The sequence below is a fragment of the Nerophis lumbriciformis genome, linkage group LG27, assembly GCF_033978685.3.
Source record: "Nerophis lumbriciformis linkage group LG27, RoL_Nlum_v2.1, whole genome shotgun sequence".
Lineage (NCBI taxonomy): Eukaryota > Metazoa > Chordata > Actinopteri > Syngnathiformes > Syngnathidae > Nerophis > Nerophis lumbriciformis.
Window position 1 is genome coordinate 9,970,001 of NC_084574.2, and position 22,791 is coordinate 9,992,791.

The 22,791-nt window shown below is 40.1% G+C and overlaps 1 protein-coding gene across 3 annotated transcripts in view; it reads right to left on the reverse strand.

The window, feature by feature from the left end:
- The window catches only part of znf827 (zinc finger protein 827), a 245,090-nt gene that overhangs the window by 112,998 nt on the left and 109,301 nt on the right, over positions 1-22,791 (reverse strand). For all 3 annotated transcript variants that reach the window (XM_061922893.2, XM_061922892.2, XM_061922894.2), the window contains exons 3-4: positions 13,105-13,277; positions 6,117-6,594 (exon numbers count right to left, since the gene is read on the reverse strand). In XM_061922893.2, coding sequence (XP_061778877.1) covers positions 6,117-6,594; positions 13,105-13,277 — 651 coding nt within the window. The remainder of the gene's footprint in view (positions 1-6,116; positions 6,595-13,104; positions 13,278-22,791) is intronic.

A 22,791-nucleotide genomic window follows, 5' to 3' on the forward strand; every position in this document is an offset into this window, starting at 1 on the left:
GAAGCTTAGGGAAGGCTATGCAGAACGAAACTAAAACTGAACTGGCTACAAAGTAAACAAAAACAGAATGCTGGACGACAGCAAAGACTTACTGTGGAGCAAAGACGGCGCCCACAAAGTACATCCGAACATGACATGACAATCAACAATGTCCACACAAAGAAGGATAAAAACAACTGAAATATTCTTGACTGCTAAAACAAAGTAGACGTGGGAAATATCGCTCAAAGGAAGACATGAATCTGCTACAGGAAATACCAAAAAAAGAACTAAAACACTACACACAGGAAAACAGCAAAAAACTCAAAATAAGTCAGGGCGTGATGTGACAGGTGGTGACAGTACACCTACTTTGAGACAAGAGCTATATTGATGCATTCTTGGTTATGCTTTAAAGTCATATCCAAAAATTGCGACGACGACTTTTTACTGTCAACTGAGTTTAGTTTTTTAGTGATTTCTGCTGGTGGTGTGCCTCTGGATTTTTTCAACGCAAAAAATGTGCCTTGGCTCAAAAAAAGGTTGAAAACCACTGGAATAGGGTACCTGTTATGCACATGTACTGTGACATTATGCTACATCTAGAAGGAATGATTTGAATATGAGTTGTGTGTGTCAGAAGTGGGATGATCCCTGCAGAATTTGTGTACATCGAAACATGAGCCAGTGTTTCTCACACAGTACAGGCCAAAAGTTTGGACAGACCTTCTCCTCATTCCATGACTTTTCTTTATTTTCATGACTATTTACATTGTAGATTGTCACATCAAAACTATGAATGAACACATGTGGAGTTATGTACTTAACAATAAAAAAGGTGAAATAACTGAAAACATGTTTTATATTCTAGTTCCTTCAAAATAGCCACCCTTTGCTCTGATTACTGCTTTGCACACTCTTGGCATTCTCTCCATGAGCTTCAAGAGGTAGTCACCTGAAATGGTTTTCCGACAGTCTTGAACCAGACGCAGACCGCCATTCAAAAGTATTGTTCTGAGGATTAAAGGCACAGACAGATTCCCAGTATGTCTTTCTGTATTTCAAAATAATGCAGCGTTCCACTCCAATAAGTTGAAACTCTGTCTCGTGTTCCTGGCAACACTTAACAACCTTTAGCCCACAAAATACACGCCACGTCCCATCCATGTCTCGGAAGTCCCACCCCCAGCCAATCGCTACACCGCCAACAAAGTATTTTTACTTATTTCACTACAAGACGTCCTCATAACGTTAAAACACCATCGACATGAATGAGCACAACATTGGAAACGGGCGTTAATTTAAATTTGAGTTTGTATCTTTAGTTTTTTAAATTAAATCCGTGGTGACTAGCTAGTTGTTTTGCCAGCAGTTAAGCTAGCATGTCGCGAGAGCCGCGATGCTGTGTACCAGGGTTGTCCCGATACCAATAATTTAGTACCGGTACCAAAATGTATATCGATACTTTTCCAAATAAAGGGAACTACGAAAAATGTCAATATTGGCTTTATTTTAACAGAATATATACATTAAACACTCACAGTCAAAGAACTATTTTACAAGGTTAAAATATAAATTAAAAGGCATTGAAATGGAATCGACCCTGAAGGGAGCATCTTCCCTGTGCTCCTCGACTACAGTCTGCACCGGACAGAACAGCAGGACAGGTGTAACAACAACATTATTACCTGTCACACTTTATAACTCTTTGTGCAGATCTGAATGTTCATTATTTAAATGTTGACCTAAGTTTGAAGCAAAGGTGGTAATACTAATTGCCACATTTGGCGAGGCATGTTTTAAAGCAGCTGTTGTGAGAGTAGCGTATGTGTGTGTGTGTGTGTGCTCCTTTAAGAATGGCAGTATGTGGGGTGAGTGAGTGAGTGAGTGAGTGAGTGAGTGAGTGAGTGGGCAAGTTAGGAGAGGTAGTGCTAGCATGTGCAGGAGTGTTAATAGCATGGTGGATGTCCTGTTGTGCCCTGTGTGAAATCATAAATAAAGCGACCAAGTTGTAAGTAATCACGGCCTCGTCATTCCGACCAAAGAGCAAAGCTTTACGGACCCATTGTGAAGTGAAAGGTCTCCCCTGATCTCCTCGACCACAGTCTGGGAGCCGACAAGCAGGAAAGGTGTAAAACAGTACTTGCAACGTGGTGCCTCCATGTTTAAAGCATCACCTTTATTGTTATTTTTACTGTCCAAATACCTCCATATTGTACTTCACCACCCTCTTTATTAACCAGTAGAATTGTAGTTTTTATTGTTAGTTTTGAAGTCCAAATACCTCCATATTGTACTTCACACACTCTTTATTAACCAGCATAATTGTAGTTTTTCTTTATTAGTTTTGAAGTCCAAATACCTCCATATTGTACTTCACACACTCTTTATTAACCAGTATAAATGTAGTTTTAATTGTTAGTTTTGAAGTCCAAATACCTCCATATTGTACTTCACACCCTTTTTATAAACCAGTAGAAATTTAGTTTTTATTGTTAGTTTTGAAGTCCAAATACTTCCATATTGTACTTCACACAGTCTTTATTAACCAGTAGAAATTTAGTTTTTATTGTTAGTTTTGAAGTCCAAATACCTCCATATTGTACTTAGCCACCCTCTGTTTTAACCAGTAGAAATGTAGTTTTTATTGTTAGTTTTGAAGTCTAAATACCTCCATATTGTACTTCACCACCCTCTTTATTAACCAGTAGAAATTTAGTTTTTATTGTTAGTTTTGAAGTCCAAATACCTCTATATTGTACTTCACCACCTCTTTATTAACCAGTAGAATCGCAGTTTTTATTGTTGGTTTTGAAGTCCAAATACCTCCATATTGTACTTCACCACCTCTTTATTAACCAGTAGAAATGTAGTTTTTATTGTTAGTTTTGAAGTCCAAATACCTCCATATTGTACTTCACCACCTCTTTATTAACCAGTAGAATTGCAGTTTTTATTGTTGGTTTTGAAGTCCAAATATCTCCATATTGTACTTCACACACTCTTTATTAACCAGTAGAATTGTAGTTTTTGTTAGTTTTGAAGTCCAAATACCTCCATATTGTACTTAGCCACCCTTTTTATTAACCAGTAGATTTGTAGTTTTTGTTAGTTTTGAAGTCCAAATACCTCCATATTGTACTTCACACACTCTTTATTAACCAGTAGAATTGTAGTTTTTATTGTTAGTTTTGAAGTCCAAATACCTCCATATTGTACTTCACACACTCTTTATTAACCAGTAGAATTGTAGTTTTTGTTAGTTTTGAAGTCCAAATACCTCCATATTGTACTTCACACATTCATTTTATTAACCAGTAGAAATGTAGTTTTTATTGTTAGTTTTGAAGTCCAAATACCTCCATATTGTACTTCACACACTCTTTATTAACCAGTAGAATTGTAGTTTTTATTGTTAGTTTTGAAGTCCAAATATCTCCATATTGTACTTCACACACTCTTTATTAACCAGTAGAATTGTAGTTTTTGTTAGTTTTGAAGTCCAAATACCTCCATATTGTACTTAGCCACCCTTTTTATTAACCAGTAGATTTGTAGTTTTTGTTAGTTTTGAAGTCCAAATACCTCCATATTGTACTTCACACACTCTTTATTAACCAGTAGAATTGTAGTTTTTATTGTTAGTTTTGAAGTCCAAATACCTCCATATTGTACTTAGCCACCCTCTTTATTAACCAGTAGAATTGTAGTTTTTATTGTTGGTTTTGAAGTCCAAATACCTCCATATTGTACTTCACCACCATCTTTTTTAACCAGTAGAAATTTAGTTTTTATTGTTAGTTTTGAAGTCCAAACACCTCCATATTGTACTTCACCACCCTCTTTATTAACCAGTAGAATTGTAGTTTTTCTTGCTAGTTTTGCAGTCCAAATACCTCCATATTGTACTTCACACCCTTTTTATTAACCATTAGAAATTTAGTTTTTATTGTTAGTTTTGAAGTCCAAATACCTCCATATTGTACTTCACCACCATCTTTTTTAACCAGTAGAAATTTAGTTTTTATTGTTAGTTTTGAAGTCCAAATACCTCCATATTGAACTTCACACACTCTTTATTAACCAGTAGAAATTTAGTTTTTATTGTTAGTTTTATAGTCCAAATACCTCCATATTGTACTTCACACACTCTTTATTAACCAGTAGAATTGTAGTTTTTATTGTTAGTTTTGAAGTCCAAATACCTCCATATTGTACTTCACACACTCTTTATTAACCAGTAGAATTGTAGTTTTTGTTAGTTTTGAAGTCCAAATACCTCCATATTGTACTTAGCCACCCTTTTTATTAACCAGTAGATTTGTAGTTTTTGTTAGTTTTGAAGTCCAAATACCTCCATATTGTACTTCACACACTCTTTATTAACCAGTAGAATTGTAGTTTTTATTGTTAGTTTTGAAGTCCAAATACTTCCATATTGTACTTAGCCACCCTCTTTATTAACCAGTAGAATTGTAGTTTTTATTGTTGATTTTGAAGTCCAAATACCTCCATATTGTACTTCACCACCCTCTTTATTAACCAGTAGAAATGTAGTTTTTATTGCTAGTTTTGCAGTCCAAATACCTTCATATTGTACTTCACACCCTTTTTATTAACCAGTAGAAATGTAGTTTTTATTGTTAGTTTTGAAGTCCAAATACCTCCATATTGTACTTCACACACTCTTTATTAACCAGTAGAATTGTAGTTTGTATTGTTATTTCTGAAGTCCAAATACCTCCATATTGTACTTCACACACTCTTTATTAACCAGTAGAATTGTAGTTTGTATTGTTAGTTTTGAAGTCCAAATACCTCCATATTGTACTTCACACACTCTTTATTAACCAGTAGAATTGTAGTTTGTATTGTTAGTTTTGAAGTCCAAATACCTCCATATTGTACTTCACACACTCTTTATTAACCAGTAGAATTGTAGTTTGTATTGTTATTTCTGAAGTCCAAATACCTCCATATTGTACTTCACACATTCATTTTATTAACCAGTAGAAATGTAGTTTTTATTGTTAGTTTTGAAGTCCAAATACCTCCATATTGTACTTCACACACTCTTTATTAACCAGTAGAATTGTAGTTTTTGTTAGTTTTGAAGTCCAAATACCTCCATATTGTACTTAGCCACCCCCTTTATTAACCAGTAAAATTGTAGTTTTTGTTAGTTTTGAAGTCCAAATACCTCCATATTGTACTTAGCCACCCCATTTATTAACCAGTAGAATTGTAGTTTTTATTGTTAGTTTTGAAGTACAAATATCTCCATATTGTACTTCACACTCTTTTAACCAGTAGAATTGTAGTTGTTGTTAGTTTTGAAGTCCAAATACCTCCATATTGTACTTCACACACTCTTTATTAACCAGTAGAATTGTAGTTTTTATTGTTAGTTTTATACTGCAAATACCTCCATATTGTAGTTAGCCAACCTCTGTTTTAACCAGTAGAAATGTAGTTTTTATTGTTATTTCTGAAGTCCAAATACCTCCATATTGTACTTAGCCACCCTCTTTATTAACCAGTAGAAATTTAGTTTGTATTGTTAGTTTTAAAGTCCAAATATCTCCATATTGTACTTAGCCACCCTCTTTATTAACCAGTAGAAATGTAGTTTTTTGCCATTCTTCCTCTCCAAGATGTTATTACTTGTATGCACTTTGTGTGTGTGTGTGTGTGTGTGTGTGTGTGTGTGTGTGTGTGTGTGTGTGTGTGTGTGTGTGTGTGTTTTGACACACTCGACATCATCTGTAGTCACCGCTGCAAAGCGGCACTCAGATCAAAGAGCGGTACCGGCACTTTTCAAAGGCAGTATAGAACCGATTTCAATCAATTATGGATTTATTTTAGGAGCAAAATGAGAATGAAAGGGCTGTAATCCAAACGTGCACGTGTGCTACTGTGTTTCTTCCTAGTCTCACAATCTATTTTTACTCGCAAATGCGAATAATTGGTCGCACTGTACACGTTCAGTTTTCTGCATTGTTTTCCTCATTTTTGGTATCGGCCAAAAATGTTCATTTTGGGTGATCCCTAATACATTCAGTGTTTTCATTATTTCACATATAGGATTTGTTTTCAATGAAGAGAAGCAGTAACAGAAATGGATTGTTTGTACTTACCCGATAGTTTCATGAGCAGGTCAGTGGCTGTCTTGGTGGTGATGTCTGGGCTGAAAAGGGAGGCTGTGGTTGGACCACTCGGGCTAGACCGGACCCCGCCGCCCACGCCGGGCAGATCCAAGGAGTTTGCGCTGCTGCCAGGACGCTCTCTGCAGATGCTGAAGGGCGAGAGCACCGACAGGTCTCTCTCCAGCGGCTCCTCCTTGATGTGGACGTGATTGGACGAGGCCTCGCTCGGCGGAGACGACTGTTGCCGGATGTCGGCGTGCAGCGGGGACACCTGGGTCCCCCTGGTGTCCATGGAGACGGTGTCGCCCTCGCCCTCCGTGTCGGTAGTGAGCTCCTCTTTCACCTTGATGTCAGTGCGGGGAAAGTGCTGGTGGCAGCGCATGTGAAGCTTCAGGCTGAAGTGGCGGGAGGAGGTAAAGGGGCAGAGTTCGCACTGAAACGTCTCGCCCCGGTCTTGGTGCTGATGTACCTGGAGAGGTAGGGAGAGCCAAAGTCCCAAATTAGAACAATCAGAGTTATTATGACTGCCTTGTAGGATACAGGGAACATCATATACCAAGAAAACAAGATCATAGACTACTAGGGGTGTAACGGTACGTGTATTTGTATTGAACTGTTTCGGTACGGGGGTTCCGGTTCGGTTCGGAGGTGTACCGAACGAGTTTCCACACGAACATATTAAGTAGCGTAACGCACGTTGTGTAAACAATGCACACCGAGGCACAACACACGGCATGCTAGCAGCTAACGGGCTAGGATAGACTGACCATACGTCCTCTTTTCACCGGACATGTCCTCTTTTGCGGAGCTGTCAGGGCGGAGTTTCTTAAATACCTCGAATGTCCGGCATTTTGAGTTAGGGTTGCATGTATTTTCAATGTACGTTCAGGGTTAAGAAGGGGTTAAAAACAAAACAAATTGTGCGCGCAGCAGCATTGGTGAGGGAGGGGCAGAGACAGAGAGAGAGAGAGAGTTATGATAAATGCGCATGCGTCGCCAGGCTCTGCTTTTTATCCATAGATTTATCACATTTCATTTTTTATTATCTATAGCAGGGGTGTCAAAAGTGTGCCCCGGAGGCCATTTGCGGCCCACAGCTAATGTTTTAAAGGCCCACGGCACAATCTAAAAATACTATTAAAATAAACAAAAACATAAAAAAAGTGAAATAAAAAAGCTTAAAGGTTAAATGTAATTTAGAAAAAGTTGCAATGTTGACTAATAAAACAAAGCAGTTTTTTTTTTTTTTTCAAACTGTCATTGCTCAAAACATAATATTGAATCAAAATCAATGTTATTATGAATTATTGACCTATCCAAGGTTCCCATTACTTCACATCAAATATTCCACTAAGAAAAATATTTTTGGTGGAAGATTTTCCAAATTTGGTAAATAAATAACCCAAAAATGTATATTTTGTTGCTTTAAAAAGTTAAAGTTAAAGTTAAAGTACCAATGATTGTCACACACACACTAGTTGTGGCGAAATTATTCTCTGCATTTGACCCATCACCCTTGATCACCCCCTGGGAGGTGAGGGGAGCAGTGAGCAGCAGCGGTGGCCGCGCCCGGGAATCATTTTTGGTGATTTAACCCCCAATTCCAACCCTTGATGCTGAGTGCCAAGCAGAGAGGTAATGGGTCCCATTTTTATAGTCTTTGGTATGACTCGGCCGGGATTTGAACAACCTACCGATCTCAGGGCGGACACTCTAACCACTAGCCACTGAGTAGGTAATTTTCTTACTGTACCGAAAATAAACCGAACCGTGACCTCAAAACCGAGGTACGTACCGAACCAAAATTTTTGTGTACCGTTACACCCCTATAGACTACACATACATTTATTCAGTAGGCCTGTAACTACAAACATACACCTACGTGTCAACAACTACAACATCAAGCTACTACTTTTTGTTTACTATCCATCCATCCATCCATTTTGTACCGCTTATCCCTTTCGGGAATACAGGGGGTGCTCAGCTGCATTCAAGCAAAAGGCGGAGTACACCCTGGACAAGTCGCCACCTCATCCCAGTTTTTGTTTACTGTTCATAAAAAAACAATACTTTTCTTCAGGCCTACATGTTGTTGATGATCAATACAACTACTGAAGCAGAGTGAATTGTGTGATCATATGTCCTTGTGGACGTAAGGCTTTTTTAACTTCCTTAATGGGAATTTTTCATTCTAACTAGGGCTGGGCGATATATAGAATATACTGGATATATACTGGATATATCGTAGGTTTGTCTCTGTGCGATATAGAAAATGATTACCATATTTTTCCGACTATAAGTCGCAGTTTTTTTCATAGTTTGGCCGGGGGTGCGACATATACTCAGGAGCGACTTATGTGTGAAATTATTAACACATTACCGTATAATATCAAATAATATTATTTATCTCATTCACGTAAGAGACTAGACGTATAAGATTTCATGGGATTTAGCGATTAGGAGTGACAGATTGTTTGGTAAACGTATAGCATGTTCTATATGTTATAGTTATTTGAATGACTCTTACCATAATATGTTACGTTAACATACCAGTTGGTTATTTATGCCTCATATAACGTACACTTATTCAGCCTGTTGTTCACTATTCTTTATTTATTTTAAATTGCCTTTCAAATGTCTATTCTTGGTGTTGGGTTTTATCAAAATAAATTTCCCCCAAAAATGCGACTTATACTCCAGTGCGACTTATATATGTTTTTTTTTCCTTCTTTATTATGCATTTTCGGCCGGTGCGACTTATATTCCGGAGCGACTTATACTCCAAAAAAATACGGTGTATCGTGATATTCGAGCATACGTTCTCACGTAGTTGCTTTTAGCTGCGGGCATTACACTACAAGCTCTTTTCACTCGTTCTTGTCTTTCTTTCTCACAGAGACATAAAACAAGCGCACCTTCTTACATATGTCACATACTGTTGTGCATACCACTGCTCATTTTTAGCATTATTTGAAAAGTCACCCGTAGAGAATAAGGAGTGCTTGAAACTCCGCATGTCAACATCTCCGTTCGGTGCCACACCAACAAAATGCCCAAGCAACAATTTCCACATCAACACCGTATGAAACAAATAGTCAACTCCAGAAGGAGATAACGTCCGCAGGAACCTACCACATAGCGAAGGACATACACTATTTGATTTCCTATTATGCAGCTCATTTTTATTTGACACTTATTGAAATATCTTGTGTGACATCATGCACAAAAGTGCACTTTATTTGTTTTAAACTATTGTAGTGGTGTTCTGTACAAAATGTTTTAATGTAGACACATAGAATCATCATACTGCTGTGATTATATGCATCAAGTGTTCATTCAAGGCTAAGGCAAAATATGGAGATATATATCGTGTATCGTGACATGGCCTGAAAATATTGAGATATTAATAAAAGGCCATATCGCCCAGCCCTAATTCTAACATAACCTTTGAACAAACATTGTGCTTGCTGACGTTCTTCATGTTCAGCAGACAATATGTATGGCGTCACATTAGTGCCAAAAATCCGAGCGCATAAAAACTGTTATCGCGCGCTGATTCTCCACTTCGTGCGCGCGCGCGACACCCTTTTGCGCGCGCGCGACACCCTTTTGCGCGCGCGTGGTGCCTTTCTGCGCGCTCTCTGTGTACTCCTGGCATCTCTCCTCGCGCTGTCGTGTTTCTTTTTGGCACTTTGGGGGCGGGTATGCTTAGACGGCCCCTCCTTTCTGATTGGCTCTGAGCATTTTTCATACGACCAATCATTCTCCAGCGTAGCAACGTTGTAGCCATCTTACCTCGGACATCTAGCCTCAATCATTACATTGATGTCAATGGTACATGTACTAATTAAATTACCATAACTTGCTCGATTTTCGACCAATTAACAAACGGTTTGCCTTGTTACAAATCTTATTACATGTAGATATGACATAGGATGCTGTACCTGTTGAAATTACCTCTTTCGCTTTAAAACAAAAAGACTTAATTGTGCAACATAGTTGTGTAGGGTCAGTGTTAGTCAGTTCTCTGATTATTTTAAACTGTTTCAGAATACATTATTAAAAGCTATTTTTAACATTTTAAAAACAAAATTCAAAGATTATTTCATTAATTTTATGGCTGAATCAAAAGAAATTCCATAAATTAGAAAACAAATGTTCAAGAAGAAGTGAAAATATAAAATAATGTTATGGTTGGATGTTATTGCTGGCTGAAAGATGTGATTATGGTGTTTGTTGTCTTATTATTTATTTGGCTCACATTTTGTATTACCCTGTATTGTGTTTATATGGTATGAAATAACCTTCATCAGCGCACCACATTTTTTTTATCCACTTCTTAATCCGTAAATCTTGATACATATTGACGATGACCCGCCCTGCTATACTTCTGATTGGCTCTGAGCATTTTTCGCCTGACCAATCAGAAAGAAGGGGCCGTCTAAGCATACCCGCCCCCAAAGTGCCAAAAAGTAACATGACAGCGCGAGCAGAGATGCCAGGAGTACACAGAGAGCGCGCAGAAAGGCGTCGCGCGCGAGCAGAAAGGCGTCGCGCGCGCAGAAAGGCACCGTGCGCGCACAAAAGGGTGTCGCGCGCGCGCACGAAGTGGAGAATCAGCGCGCGATAACAGTTTTTATGCGCTCGGATTTTTGGCACTAATGTGACGCCATAATTGTGGTCTCCCACACGCTAGCTTTGATCCAACAAAAGACATTTCTAGCAGTTTGTCTTTTAGTTTTGGAAATGGGATGGGAATCTCACCCTAAGCACACCTAAGAGCTGGGCAAATATTTAGACTCGGGGGCCACATTGAGAGACAAAATGTGTCTGGGGGGGCCAATGTGTATGTGTGTATAAATGATAGGTACACATTTAGCTGTAAACATCTGCTGTACAGTATGTGTGTTTGGCTCCCTTTTTTTCAGGAACTCCAATACCAAAAGTCACAATGTCCGATAGAACAGTGTTTTTCAACCACTGTGCCGCGGCACACTATTGTGCCGTGAGATACAGTTTGGTGTGCCGTGGGAGATTATGTAATTTCACCCTATTTGGGGTAAAAATATTTTTTGTAAGCAATTATAGTCTGCAAATAATGTGCCGTTGTTGAGTGTCGGTGCTGTCTAGAGCTCGGCAGAGTAACCGTGTAATACTCTTCCATATCAGTAGGTGGCAGCCGCTAGCTAATTGCTTTGGAGATGTCGGTAACACGTGGTGTGAGACGACGAGGGTTTGTCGTCGTATCTAATGCTTGAACCAAAAATAAACAAAAGGCGAGTGCCCTAAGAAAAGGCATTGAAGCTTAGGGAAGGCTTTGCAGAACGAAACTAAAACCTAACTCGCTACAGAGTAAACAAAAACAGAATGCTGGACGACAGCAAAGACTTAAGTTGGTAGAGTGGTCGTGCCAGCAATCGGAGTGTTGCTGGTTACTGGGGTTCAATCCCCACCTTCTACCATCCTAGTCATGTCCGTTGTGTCCTTGGGCAAGACACTTCACCCCTTGCTCCTGATGGGTGGTGGTTAGCGCCTTGCATGGCAGCTCCCGCCATCAGTGTGTGAATGTGTGTGTGAATGGGTGAATGTGGTAATACTGTCAAAGCGCTTTGAGTACCTTGAAGGTAGAAAAGCGCTATACAAGTATAACCCATTTATCATTTATTTACTGTGGAGCCAAGACGGCGTCCACCAAGTACATCTGAACATGACATGACAACATACTTGCCAACCTTGAGACCTCCGATTTCGGGAGGTGGGGGGGTGGTCAGGGGTGGGGCGGGGCGTGGTTAAGAGGGGAGAAGTATATTGACAGCTAAAATTCACCAAGTCAAGTATTTCATTCATACACACATATATATATATATTTTATATATATATATATATATATATATATATATATATATATATATATATATACATATACATATATATATATATATATATATATATATATCTACATCCTGAAAATATGCAAACAAAACTGTGTTTGGATAATTGATACTTCAAACTTGCATAAATAAATATTAAGGAATATAACATAACTTGGCTTCTGAGAGTTTCAAAATGTAATGAATAAAATGTTAAAGTTGTTGATGAACAAGCAATTATTTTAATAATTAAATATGGTCATTTTAAATGAATTATTATGATCATTTAAAATTAATTATTTAAAATATGTTTATTTTAATGTAAAATTCTATGGCTGGATGCAATAAGGAGTCAGAAAAAATAAAAATAAAAATACAATTAATTTTGATGTTTTTAGCAAAATATAGTAAAAATGTATTTAGTTTTTTTTTTAAATTTTTATTAATAAATATCTATTTATTTTTAGGTAAGATAAACATAATAATACAGTGTATCTCTAGTCTGGATGATTTAGTTCTTGTCACCCTGTTGTCCTCCCGTAGTGAAAAAAAACTGTCCTTCCTCAGGTCCGCATGGAGCTGGAGGGGGCGTGGCCTCCAGCTCCGGCTGAAAATCGGGATATTTTCGGGAGAATATTTGTCCCGGGAGGTTTTCGGGAGAGGCGCTGAATTTCGGGAGTCTCCCGGAAAATTCGGGAGGGTTGGCAAGTATGCATGACAATCACACTAAACTAATCAATCAAACCAAAACCTAACTGGCTACAAAGTAAACAAAAAATCAGAATGCTGGACGACAGCAAAGACTTACTATCCGCAGTCCGATATAATCGGACAACTCTAATTTTCATATTATATAAATAAAGTAAATAGTCCCCTTTTGGCTGAATAAGCAAAGCACCTTCCATAAAATGTAAATTAACTTAAACATAATTTAGGCTCCTACAACGGTATTTGTTTTTTGCCAGTAGAAAAGCATCGAGCGAGTGGAGCTGTTTAGCGGCGAAGGCCACTTTTTTTTCCTTCTAAATGTTTTTATTAAAGTCGGAGTCATTTCACTGCCCGTGACATCATTTAAGGCCTGAAATAAAACGTTTCATCAAGCGTCTTACCTTCATGTGGGACTTGAGATTGTCTTTGCGAGCGCAGCGAAAGGGACACAGGGGACACTGATGGCTTTTCAAGCCGGTGTGGATGACCATGTGTCTCTTCCAGTAGCTCTTGCGCTTGATGACCAGGCCGCAGACGGGACACTGGAAGGGTTTGCCACCGTCCTCTGGGGAGCCTTAATGGGGGGACAACGATCATGAGTGACATTTACAAGGTAAAACCAATTAACGCATTTCTCAAGCTCGACGTGAGCGTTTTATGTACTGTACTGTGTCGCCCCTGTAAGGAAATGAAAAAAAATGAAGCCTTTTCAGTATGCACAGGTCTGCAGTAAACCTTTAGACACCAAGCGCTGAAGACCCCGGCGGCAAATGCCAGCTGGAAGACGGCAGCAAAAACTCTTAGCGTCTCGATTATTGTTGTTGGCTTTATATCCGGCGTCCATTACCGTTTAATTGGTCTTATTAGAAAGAAGCATGATTGCATTACGGATTCTACACCATCACCATGGCTTCTTGAGTATTCCGGTGCTGTGCCTCACAAAAACATCTGGTAATCAGTGTTTGGTGGAACGCCTGCGCTCAGCCATTCATTGACCTGAGGTGTAAAACCTCGAGACGGCCTATTTGCGACAATAAAACCGCCATCTGCATCCCGACCTCTCAGAACACACAATGCAGGAGAACAATTCTGCTCCCTCTGAATGCAACATACAAACACATTAGTTTTATTTGCCAACGTGTTTTAGGAGGAGAGTGCAGACGGAGACGACACTGACGTCATTTAACAATAACCGATACAATATTGCTGATTAAAAAAAAAAGCCTCTTTATGGGCTTCAGCAGACAGCGGGGCAATGTGTTGCTCTCTAGTTGCATTGTGCCTTAACAGCTTCTTTCCAAGGTACCCGGCACAATATATCACATGGCGGTGTACAAGCTATTAAAACACTCTGCTGAGAGTATTACGCAGTCTAAAACACAACTTAGGAAATTTAAAGAATTAAATCAACACCTACGGGGCACGGTGAAAATAACAGTATTTATTGCAAGGCTTTTTGCACAGGGTCACATTTGAGTGTTAAGGGCCTTTTTATTTGGCTCCGCTTATCCGAGGCCATCATTTTCAATTGCATTGCTTGAAAATACATATGCAAATCGGCGAACGTTTCATGTGTGGATTTATGGCTCCAAATGTAAAATTAAATGCCTCCAGATTGCTAAATTGCTTGTATTTGTTACTAGGGAGGGGCGCTGAATTTGGCACTTTTGTAAGTACCGACAAATTTCATTTGTACTAGCACATACTGATTAAGGCGTGTAACAATAAACGCAATTAATGATTACTTAGGGGTGTAACGGTACGTGTATTTGTATTGAACTGTTTCGGTACGGGGGTTCCGGTTCGGTTCGGAGGTGTACCGAACGAGTTTCCACACGGACATATTAAGTAGCGTAACGCACGTTGTGTAAACAATGCACACCGAGGCACAACACACGGCATGCTAGCAGCTAACGGGCTACGATAGACTGACCATACGTCCTCTTTTCACCGGACATGTCCTCTTTTGCGGAGCTGTCAGGGCGGGGTTTCTTAAATGCCTCAAATGTCCGGCATTTTGAGTTAGGGTTGCAAGTATTTTCAATGTACGTTCAGGGTTAAGAAGGGGTTGAAAACAAAACAAATTGTGCGTGCAGCAGCATTGGTGAGGGAGGGGCAGAGACAGAGAGAGAGAGAGAGTTATGATAAACGCGCATGCGTCGCCAGGCTCTGCTTTTTATCCATAGATTTATCACATTTAATTTTTTATTATCTATAGCAGGGGTGTCAAAAGTGTGCCCCGGAGGCCATTTGCGGCCCACAGCTAATGTTTTAAAGGCCCACGGCACATTCTAAAAATACTATTAAAATACACAAAAACATAACAAAAGTGAAATAAAAAAGCTTAAAGGTGAAATGTAATTTAGAAAAAGTTGCAATGTTGACTAATAAAACAAAGCTGTTTTTTTTTTCTTTCAAACTGTCATTGCTCAAAACATAATATTGAATCAAAATCAATGTTATTATGAATTATTGACCTATCCAAGGTTCCCATTACTTCACTTCAAATATTCCACTAAGAAAAATATTTTTGGTGAATAAATAACCCAAAAATGTATATTTTGTTGTTTTCTTACTGTACCAAAAATGAACCGAACCGTGACCTCTAAACCGAGGTATGTACCGAACCGAAATTTTTGTGTACCGTTACACCCCTAGCATGAGCAGCTTCGGGGTCTAAATGGGAAACTAAAAGGTCCAACGCAGCACATTCTGAACGCAGTTTAAGAGCCGATTTGTTATTACCGTATTTTACGGACCGTAGGGTGCACCGGATTATAAGGCGCACTGCCGATGAGCGGGTCTCAAAACATAATATTGAATCAAAATCAATGTTATTATGAATTATTGACCTATCCAAGGTTCCCATTACCTCACATCAAATATTCCACTAAGAAAAATAGTTTTGGTGGAAGATTTTGCAAATTTGGTAAATAAATAACCCAAAAATGTATATTTTGTTGTTTTCTTACTGTACTGAAAATGAACCGAACCGTGACCTCTAAACCGAGGTACGTACCGAACTGACATTTTTGTGTAACGTTACACCCCTAACTGATATGGTATGGTATAACATGGTTACTCTGCCGAGCTCTAGACAGCACTGACACTCAACGACGGCACACTAATCGCATATTATAATTACTGGTTTGCAAAAAATATTTTTAACCCAAATAGGTGAAACGGCATAATCTCCAAAAAACAATGGAGATTTGTTTTTTGGAGATTGGACTCGGACTCGAACCAAGTCCGAGTCCATGGTTCTCGCCCGGAAAAGGGTGGAGTGCCATCTCCGGGTTGGGGAGGAGATCTTGCCCCAAGTGGAGGAGTTCAAGTACCTCGGAGTCTTGTTCACGAGTGAGGGAAGAGTGGATCGTGAGATCGACAGGCGGATCGGTGCGGCGTCTTCAGTAATGCGGACGCTGTATCGATCCGTTGTGGTGAAGAAGGAGCTGAGCCGGAAGGCAAAGCTCTCAATTTACCGGTCGATCTACGTTCCCATCCTCACCTATGGTCATGAGCTTTGGGTTATGACCGAAAGGACAAGATCACGGGTACAAGCGGCCGAAATGAGTTTCCTCCACCGGGTGGCGGGGCTCTCCCTTAGAGATAGGGTGAGAAGCTCTGCCATCCGGGGGGAGCTCAAAGTAAAGCCGCTGCTCCTCCACATGGAGAGGAGCCAGATGAGGTGGTTCGGGCATCTTGTCAGGATGCCACCCGAACGCCTCCCTAGGGAGGTGTTTAGGGCACGTCCGACCGGTAGGAGGCCGCGGGGAAGACCCAGGACACGTTGGGAAGACTTTGTCTCCCGGCTGGCCTGGGAACACCTCGGGGTCCCACAGGAAGAGCTGGACGAAGTGGCTGGGGAGAGGGAAGTCTGGGCTTCCCTGCTTAGGCTGCTGCCCCCGCGACCCGACCTCGGATAAGCGGAAGAGGATGGATGGATGGCATAATCTCCCACGGCACACCAGACTGTATCTCACGGCACACTAGTGCAAACAATAAAAATACGGTGTAGATTGCACCACTCCATAAGGAAATGACCACTGATGCCAAATGGGCTCCATGGTGGGAGCGGTGAGGGACGGCAATAAAAAAACAAGACACGGCAGTCAATAATCAAGGTCACATTTTTCAGTCTGGCAACCAAACAAACTACCTGCATTTTTTTTTTTTTTTTTATAGCGCAGCTCGACCTTGACGGGTTACAGCAGACACCCCCCCGCCTCCCTCCCACACGGCCTCATCTCTCCCTTTTAGCATGCAGATCACACAATATTACATCGGCCGCCTCATCCGTCTGAAGTCAATTCCGTCCCGCCATTTTAGATTTGGTGGGGTTGTGACACCATCCCTCAAAAGTGCCCATCCATCTCTTTGAAAACATTCCTTTCTCCCTAAAGGCTACTTAGTGAGAGGCTGCACTCCCTGCAGGACAGAGGAGATGTGTGTTTGGGCTACATGTCCACATCCCGGTGGATGCACACACATCTGTGTCCAGTCAGTGGAAAGGATGACGTGCTTGGCCTGAGGTCTGCCCTGCTGATCAGCCTGCCGAGGGCTCTGGTTAGTGGAGGCTGAAGCCAGGAGGAAGCGAGGGCTCCCCCGCTGTGTGGAGCGCACACCCGCTTTTTTTCTTCTTCTTGTTGGCAGCATCCCCACGCAAACGAGCTGGACTTGGGAAGGCGACGAGGGCTTGGTCGTAGAATCGTTTCTGAGACTTGAAGGCCAGCCAGTGCGGCTTTCTCTTCGCTTAAATTGACTTGCTGCTTCATCTCGAGTCAGTGAGGTGAGAGCAACGGCATTCAAAACCCAAGAAAACATTCTGGATTCACAACGCTGACTCAGTAGCAGGCTGTGATATTATTTCCCTGACAAATACCCCACATGGTGGTGGTGCAGTTAATAAAGTCTAACCCCTGTAAGTCAGACTGACTGACAAAAACATTCTGGATTCAAATATTACACAGTATAATAATACTATACATATATATATATATTACAGTTGATCTGCCATTTATTTTCTGCTCTGCCTCCCTCTCCTTCGTGGAGAGGGGGGCACAGATTCGGTGACCACAGATGTTGCGCTCGCTGTCCAAAGTCGGGACCCAGGGTGAACCACTCATCTGTGCATCAGTTGGGGACGTCTCTGCGCTGCTGACCTGTCTCCACTCAAGATGATCTCCTGCTGGCCCCAATATGGACTGGACTCTCACACTATTATGTTAGATCCACTATGGACTGGACTCTCACACTATTATGTTAGATCCACTATGGACTGGACTCTCACACTATTATGTTAGATCCACTATGGATTGGACTCTCACACTATTATGTTAGATCCACTATGGACTGGACTCTCACTATTATGTTAGATGCACTATGGACTGGACTCTCACTATTATGTTAGATCCACTATGGACTGGACTCTCACTATTATGTTAGATCCACTATGGACTGGACTCTCACACTATTATGTTAGATCCACTATGGACTGGACTCTCACTATTATGTTAGATCCACTATGGACTGGACTCTCACACTATTATGTTAGATCCACTATGGACTTGACTCTCACACTATTATGTTAGATTCACTATAGACTGGACTCTCACACTATTATGTTAGATCCACTATGGATTGGACTCTCACTATTATGTTAGATCCACTATGGACTGGACTCTCCCTATTATGTTAGATGCACTATGGACTGGACTCTCACACTATTATGTTAGATCCACTATGGACTGGACTCTCACACTATTATGTTAGATCCACTATGGACTGGACTCTCACTATTATGTTAGATCCACTATGGACTGGACTCTCACTATTATGTTAGATCCACTATGGACTGGACTCTCACACTATTATGTTAGATCCACTATGGACTGGACTCTCACACTATTATGTTAGATCCACTATGGACTGGACTCTCACACTATTATGTTAGATCCACTATGGACTGGACTCTCACACTATTATGTTAGATCCACTATGGACTGGACTCTCACTATTATGTTAGATCCACTATGGACTGGACTCTCACTATTATGTTAGATGCACTATGGACTGGACTCTCACTATTATGTTAGATCCACTATGGACTGAACTCTCACACTATTATGTTAGATCCACTATGGACTGGACTCTCACACTATTATGTTAGATCCACTATGGACTGGACTCTCACTATTATGTTAGATGCACTATGGACTGGACTCTCACTATTATGTTAGATCCACTATGGACTGGACTCTCACACTATTATGTTAGATCCACTATGGACTGGACTCTCACACTATTATGTTAGATCCACTATGGACTGGACTCTCACACTATTATGTTAGATCCACTATGGACTGGACTCTCACTATTATGTTGGATCCACTATGGACTGGACTCTCACTATTATGTTAGATGCACTATGGACTGGACTCTCACTATTATGTTAGATCCACTATGGACTGGACTCTCCCACTATTATGTTAGATCCACTATGGACTGGACTCTCACTATTATGTTGGATCCACTATGGACTGGACTCTCACACTATTATGTTAGATCCACTATGGACTGGACTCTCACTATTATGTTAGATCCACTATGGACTGGACTCTCACTATTATGTTAGATCCACTATGGACTGGACTCTCACTATTATGTTAGATCCACTATGGACTGGACTCTCACTATTATGTTAGATGCACTATGGACTGGACTCTCACTATTATGTTAGATCCACTATGGACTGAACTCTCACACTATTATGTTAGATCCACTATGGACTGGACTCTCACACTATTATGTTAGATCCACTATGGACTGGACTCTCACTATTATGTTAGATGCACTATGGACTGGACTCTCACTATTATGTTAGATCCACTATGGACTGGACTCTCACACTATTATGTTAGATCCACTATGGACTGGACTCTCACACTATTATGTTAGATCCACTATGGACTGGACTCTCACACTATTATGTTAGATCCACTATGGACTGGACTCTCACTATTATGTTGGATCCATTATGGACTGGACTCTCACTATTATGTTAGATGCACTATGGACTGGACTCTCACTATTATGTTAGATCCACTATGGACTGGACTCTCACACTATTATGTTAGATCCACTATGGACTGGACTCTCACACTATTATGTTAGATCCACTATGGACTGGACTCTCACACTATTAAATTAGATCCACTATGGACTGGACTCTCACGCTATTATGTTAGATCCACTATGGACTGGACTCTCACTATTATGTTAGATCCACTATGGACTGGACTCTCACTATTATGTTAGATCCACTATGGACTGGACTCTCACTATTATGTTAGATGCACTATGGACTGGACTCTCACTATTATGTTAGATCCACTATGGACTGAACTCTCACACTATTATGTTAGATCCACTATGGACTGGACTCTCACTATTATGTTAGATCCACTATGGACTGGACTCTCACTATTATGTTAGATCCACTATGGACTGGACTCTCACTATTATGTTAGATCCACTATGGACTGGACTCTCACTATTATGTTAGACCCACTATGGACTGGACTCTCACCCTATTATGTTGGATCCACTATGGACTGGAATCTCACACTATTATGTTAGATCCACTATGGACTGGACTCTCACTATTATGTTAGATCCACTATGGACTGGACTCTCACTATTATGTTAGATCCACTATGGACTGGACTCTCACTATTATGTTAGATCCACTATGGACTGGACTCTCACACTATTATGTTGGATGCACTATGGACTGGACTCCCACACTATTATGTTAGATCCACTATGGACTGGACTCTCACTATTATGTTAGATCCACTATGGACTGGACTCTCACTATTATGTTAGATCCACTATGGACTGGACTCTCACACTAGGGATGTCCCGATCCGATATTTGGATCGGATCGGCCGCCGATATTTGCCAAAAAATGCGTATCGGCAAGGCATGGGAAAATGCCGATCCAGATCCAGTTATTTAAAAAAACTCCGGTCCGTGTTTTCCAACGCACCTATCTAAATAATACATTCCACTTTTCTGCTGCTCCCTAATTTCCGTTCCGCATTTTCCAGCACACCTTCAACACTTCCACAGGTCTGTGGATTCTCACGCAGTTGCTTTTAGCTGCTGGCATTACACGACAGGCTCTTCTCACTCTTTCCTGTGTCTCCCTCTCACAGACAGCAAGCGCACCTTCTTACACACGTCACATACTGTCACGACATACGTCACATACGTATACGCCCTTCCCGAGCAGAGAGGTAGCATGGCTAACGTTAGCTGTGATGCTAGCGCAGCCGTGCTAGCAACGCGCCCTCTAAGGTGCGCGCCTGTGCAATTGCGCACGGCAAATCTATGCCACGCACAAAATCAAATAAAAAAAATAAGCGCATAACAATTTTCGAAACACGGACACGACAGAGAAAACAGTTTTCGCCATTATTGTTCAAATATTGTAACGTCTGTCGAGACGCTTATCTCCGTTCGGTGCCACACGCCCACACCATCAAAATGCAGAGGCAAACATTTCCAGATCAACACCGTATGAAAAAATAGTGATTTTTTTAGTTGTGATTTCCTTCTCTGCATGAAAGTTTAAAAGTAGCATATATTAATGCAGTATGAAGAAGAATGTTTTAATGTAGACACATAGAATCATCATACTGCTGTGATTATATGCATCAAGTGTTCATTCAAGGCTAAGGCAAAATATTGAGATATATATGGTATATCGCAATATGGCCTTAAAATATCACAATATTAAAAAAAAGGCCATATCGCCCAGCCCTAGTTCAATGATGCCATTTCTGTTTCTCATGTATAATTTTGTCTATTTTGTGTTTATCCTTGAATAAACAGGTCAGTTTCTTGTTACCAACCATTGTGTATTATTCAAACTCCCCTAATTCAGCTGGCTAGTTGTTATCAAGAGTACTAAAACCCTTTTCAACATGATTTTGACAACTAAGTAGGCTAAATAACTTGAAACTTTAATACATGCTCGGATAGGCCAGTATCGGTCAGTATCGGTATCGGATCGGAAGTGCAAAAACAATATCGGTATCGGATCGGAAGTGCAAAAACCTGGACATCCCTAATATATATATATATATATATATATATATATATATATATATATATATATATATATATATATATATATATATATATATTAGGGCTGCAACTAACAATTCATTTGATAATCGATCAATCTGTAAATTATTACTTCGGTTAATTGATTAAAAATCGGATAAAGGAGACAAACTACATTTCTATCCTTTCTAGTATTTTATCGAAAAAAAAAACCAGCATACTGGCACCATACGTATTTTGATTATTGTTTCTCAGTTGCTTGTACATGTTGCAGTTTATAAATAAAGGTTTATTAAAAAAAAATATTTTTTTTTTTAAATTACAAAAAAAATTGCCTCTGCGCATGGGCATAGCATAGATCCAACGAACCGATGACTAAATTAATCGGCGACTATTTTTATAATCGATTAGTTGTTGCAGCCTTAATATATATATATATATATATATATATATATATATATATATATATATATATATATATATACATACATACACACACACACATACATACTGTATATATATATATATGTCTTAATAAGGTTATCCAAAAATAGTGCTCGATACCGTAGTAGAGCGCAATATATGTATGTGTGGGAAAAAAAATCACAAGACTATTTCATCTCTACAGGCCTATTTCATGAGGGGGGTTCCCTCAATCATCAGGAGATTTTAATGGGAGCATTCACATACCATGGTTTATATAGGGCACAGAGTGGGTGGGTACAGGCTGGTGTAGGGGCGTGGTGATTGGCTCATGTGTTACCTAGGAGGTGTTTCCGTCTGTGGCGGCATGCTGTTACAATTTCGCTGCGCTTGTTGAGGGATGACAGGTCTGGACGGTAAATAATAAACAGTTTCTCTTTCAAGCATAGGTTGCATCTTTTAGTGGTAATAAAAGATGCAACCTATGCTTGAAAGAGAAACTGTTTATTATTTACCGTCCAGACCTGCATAGG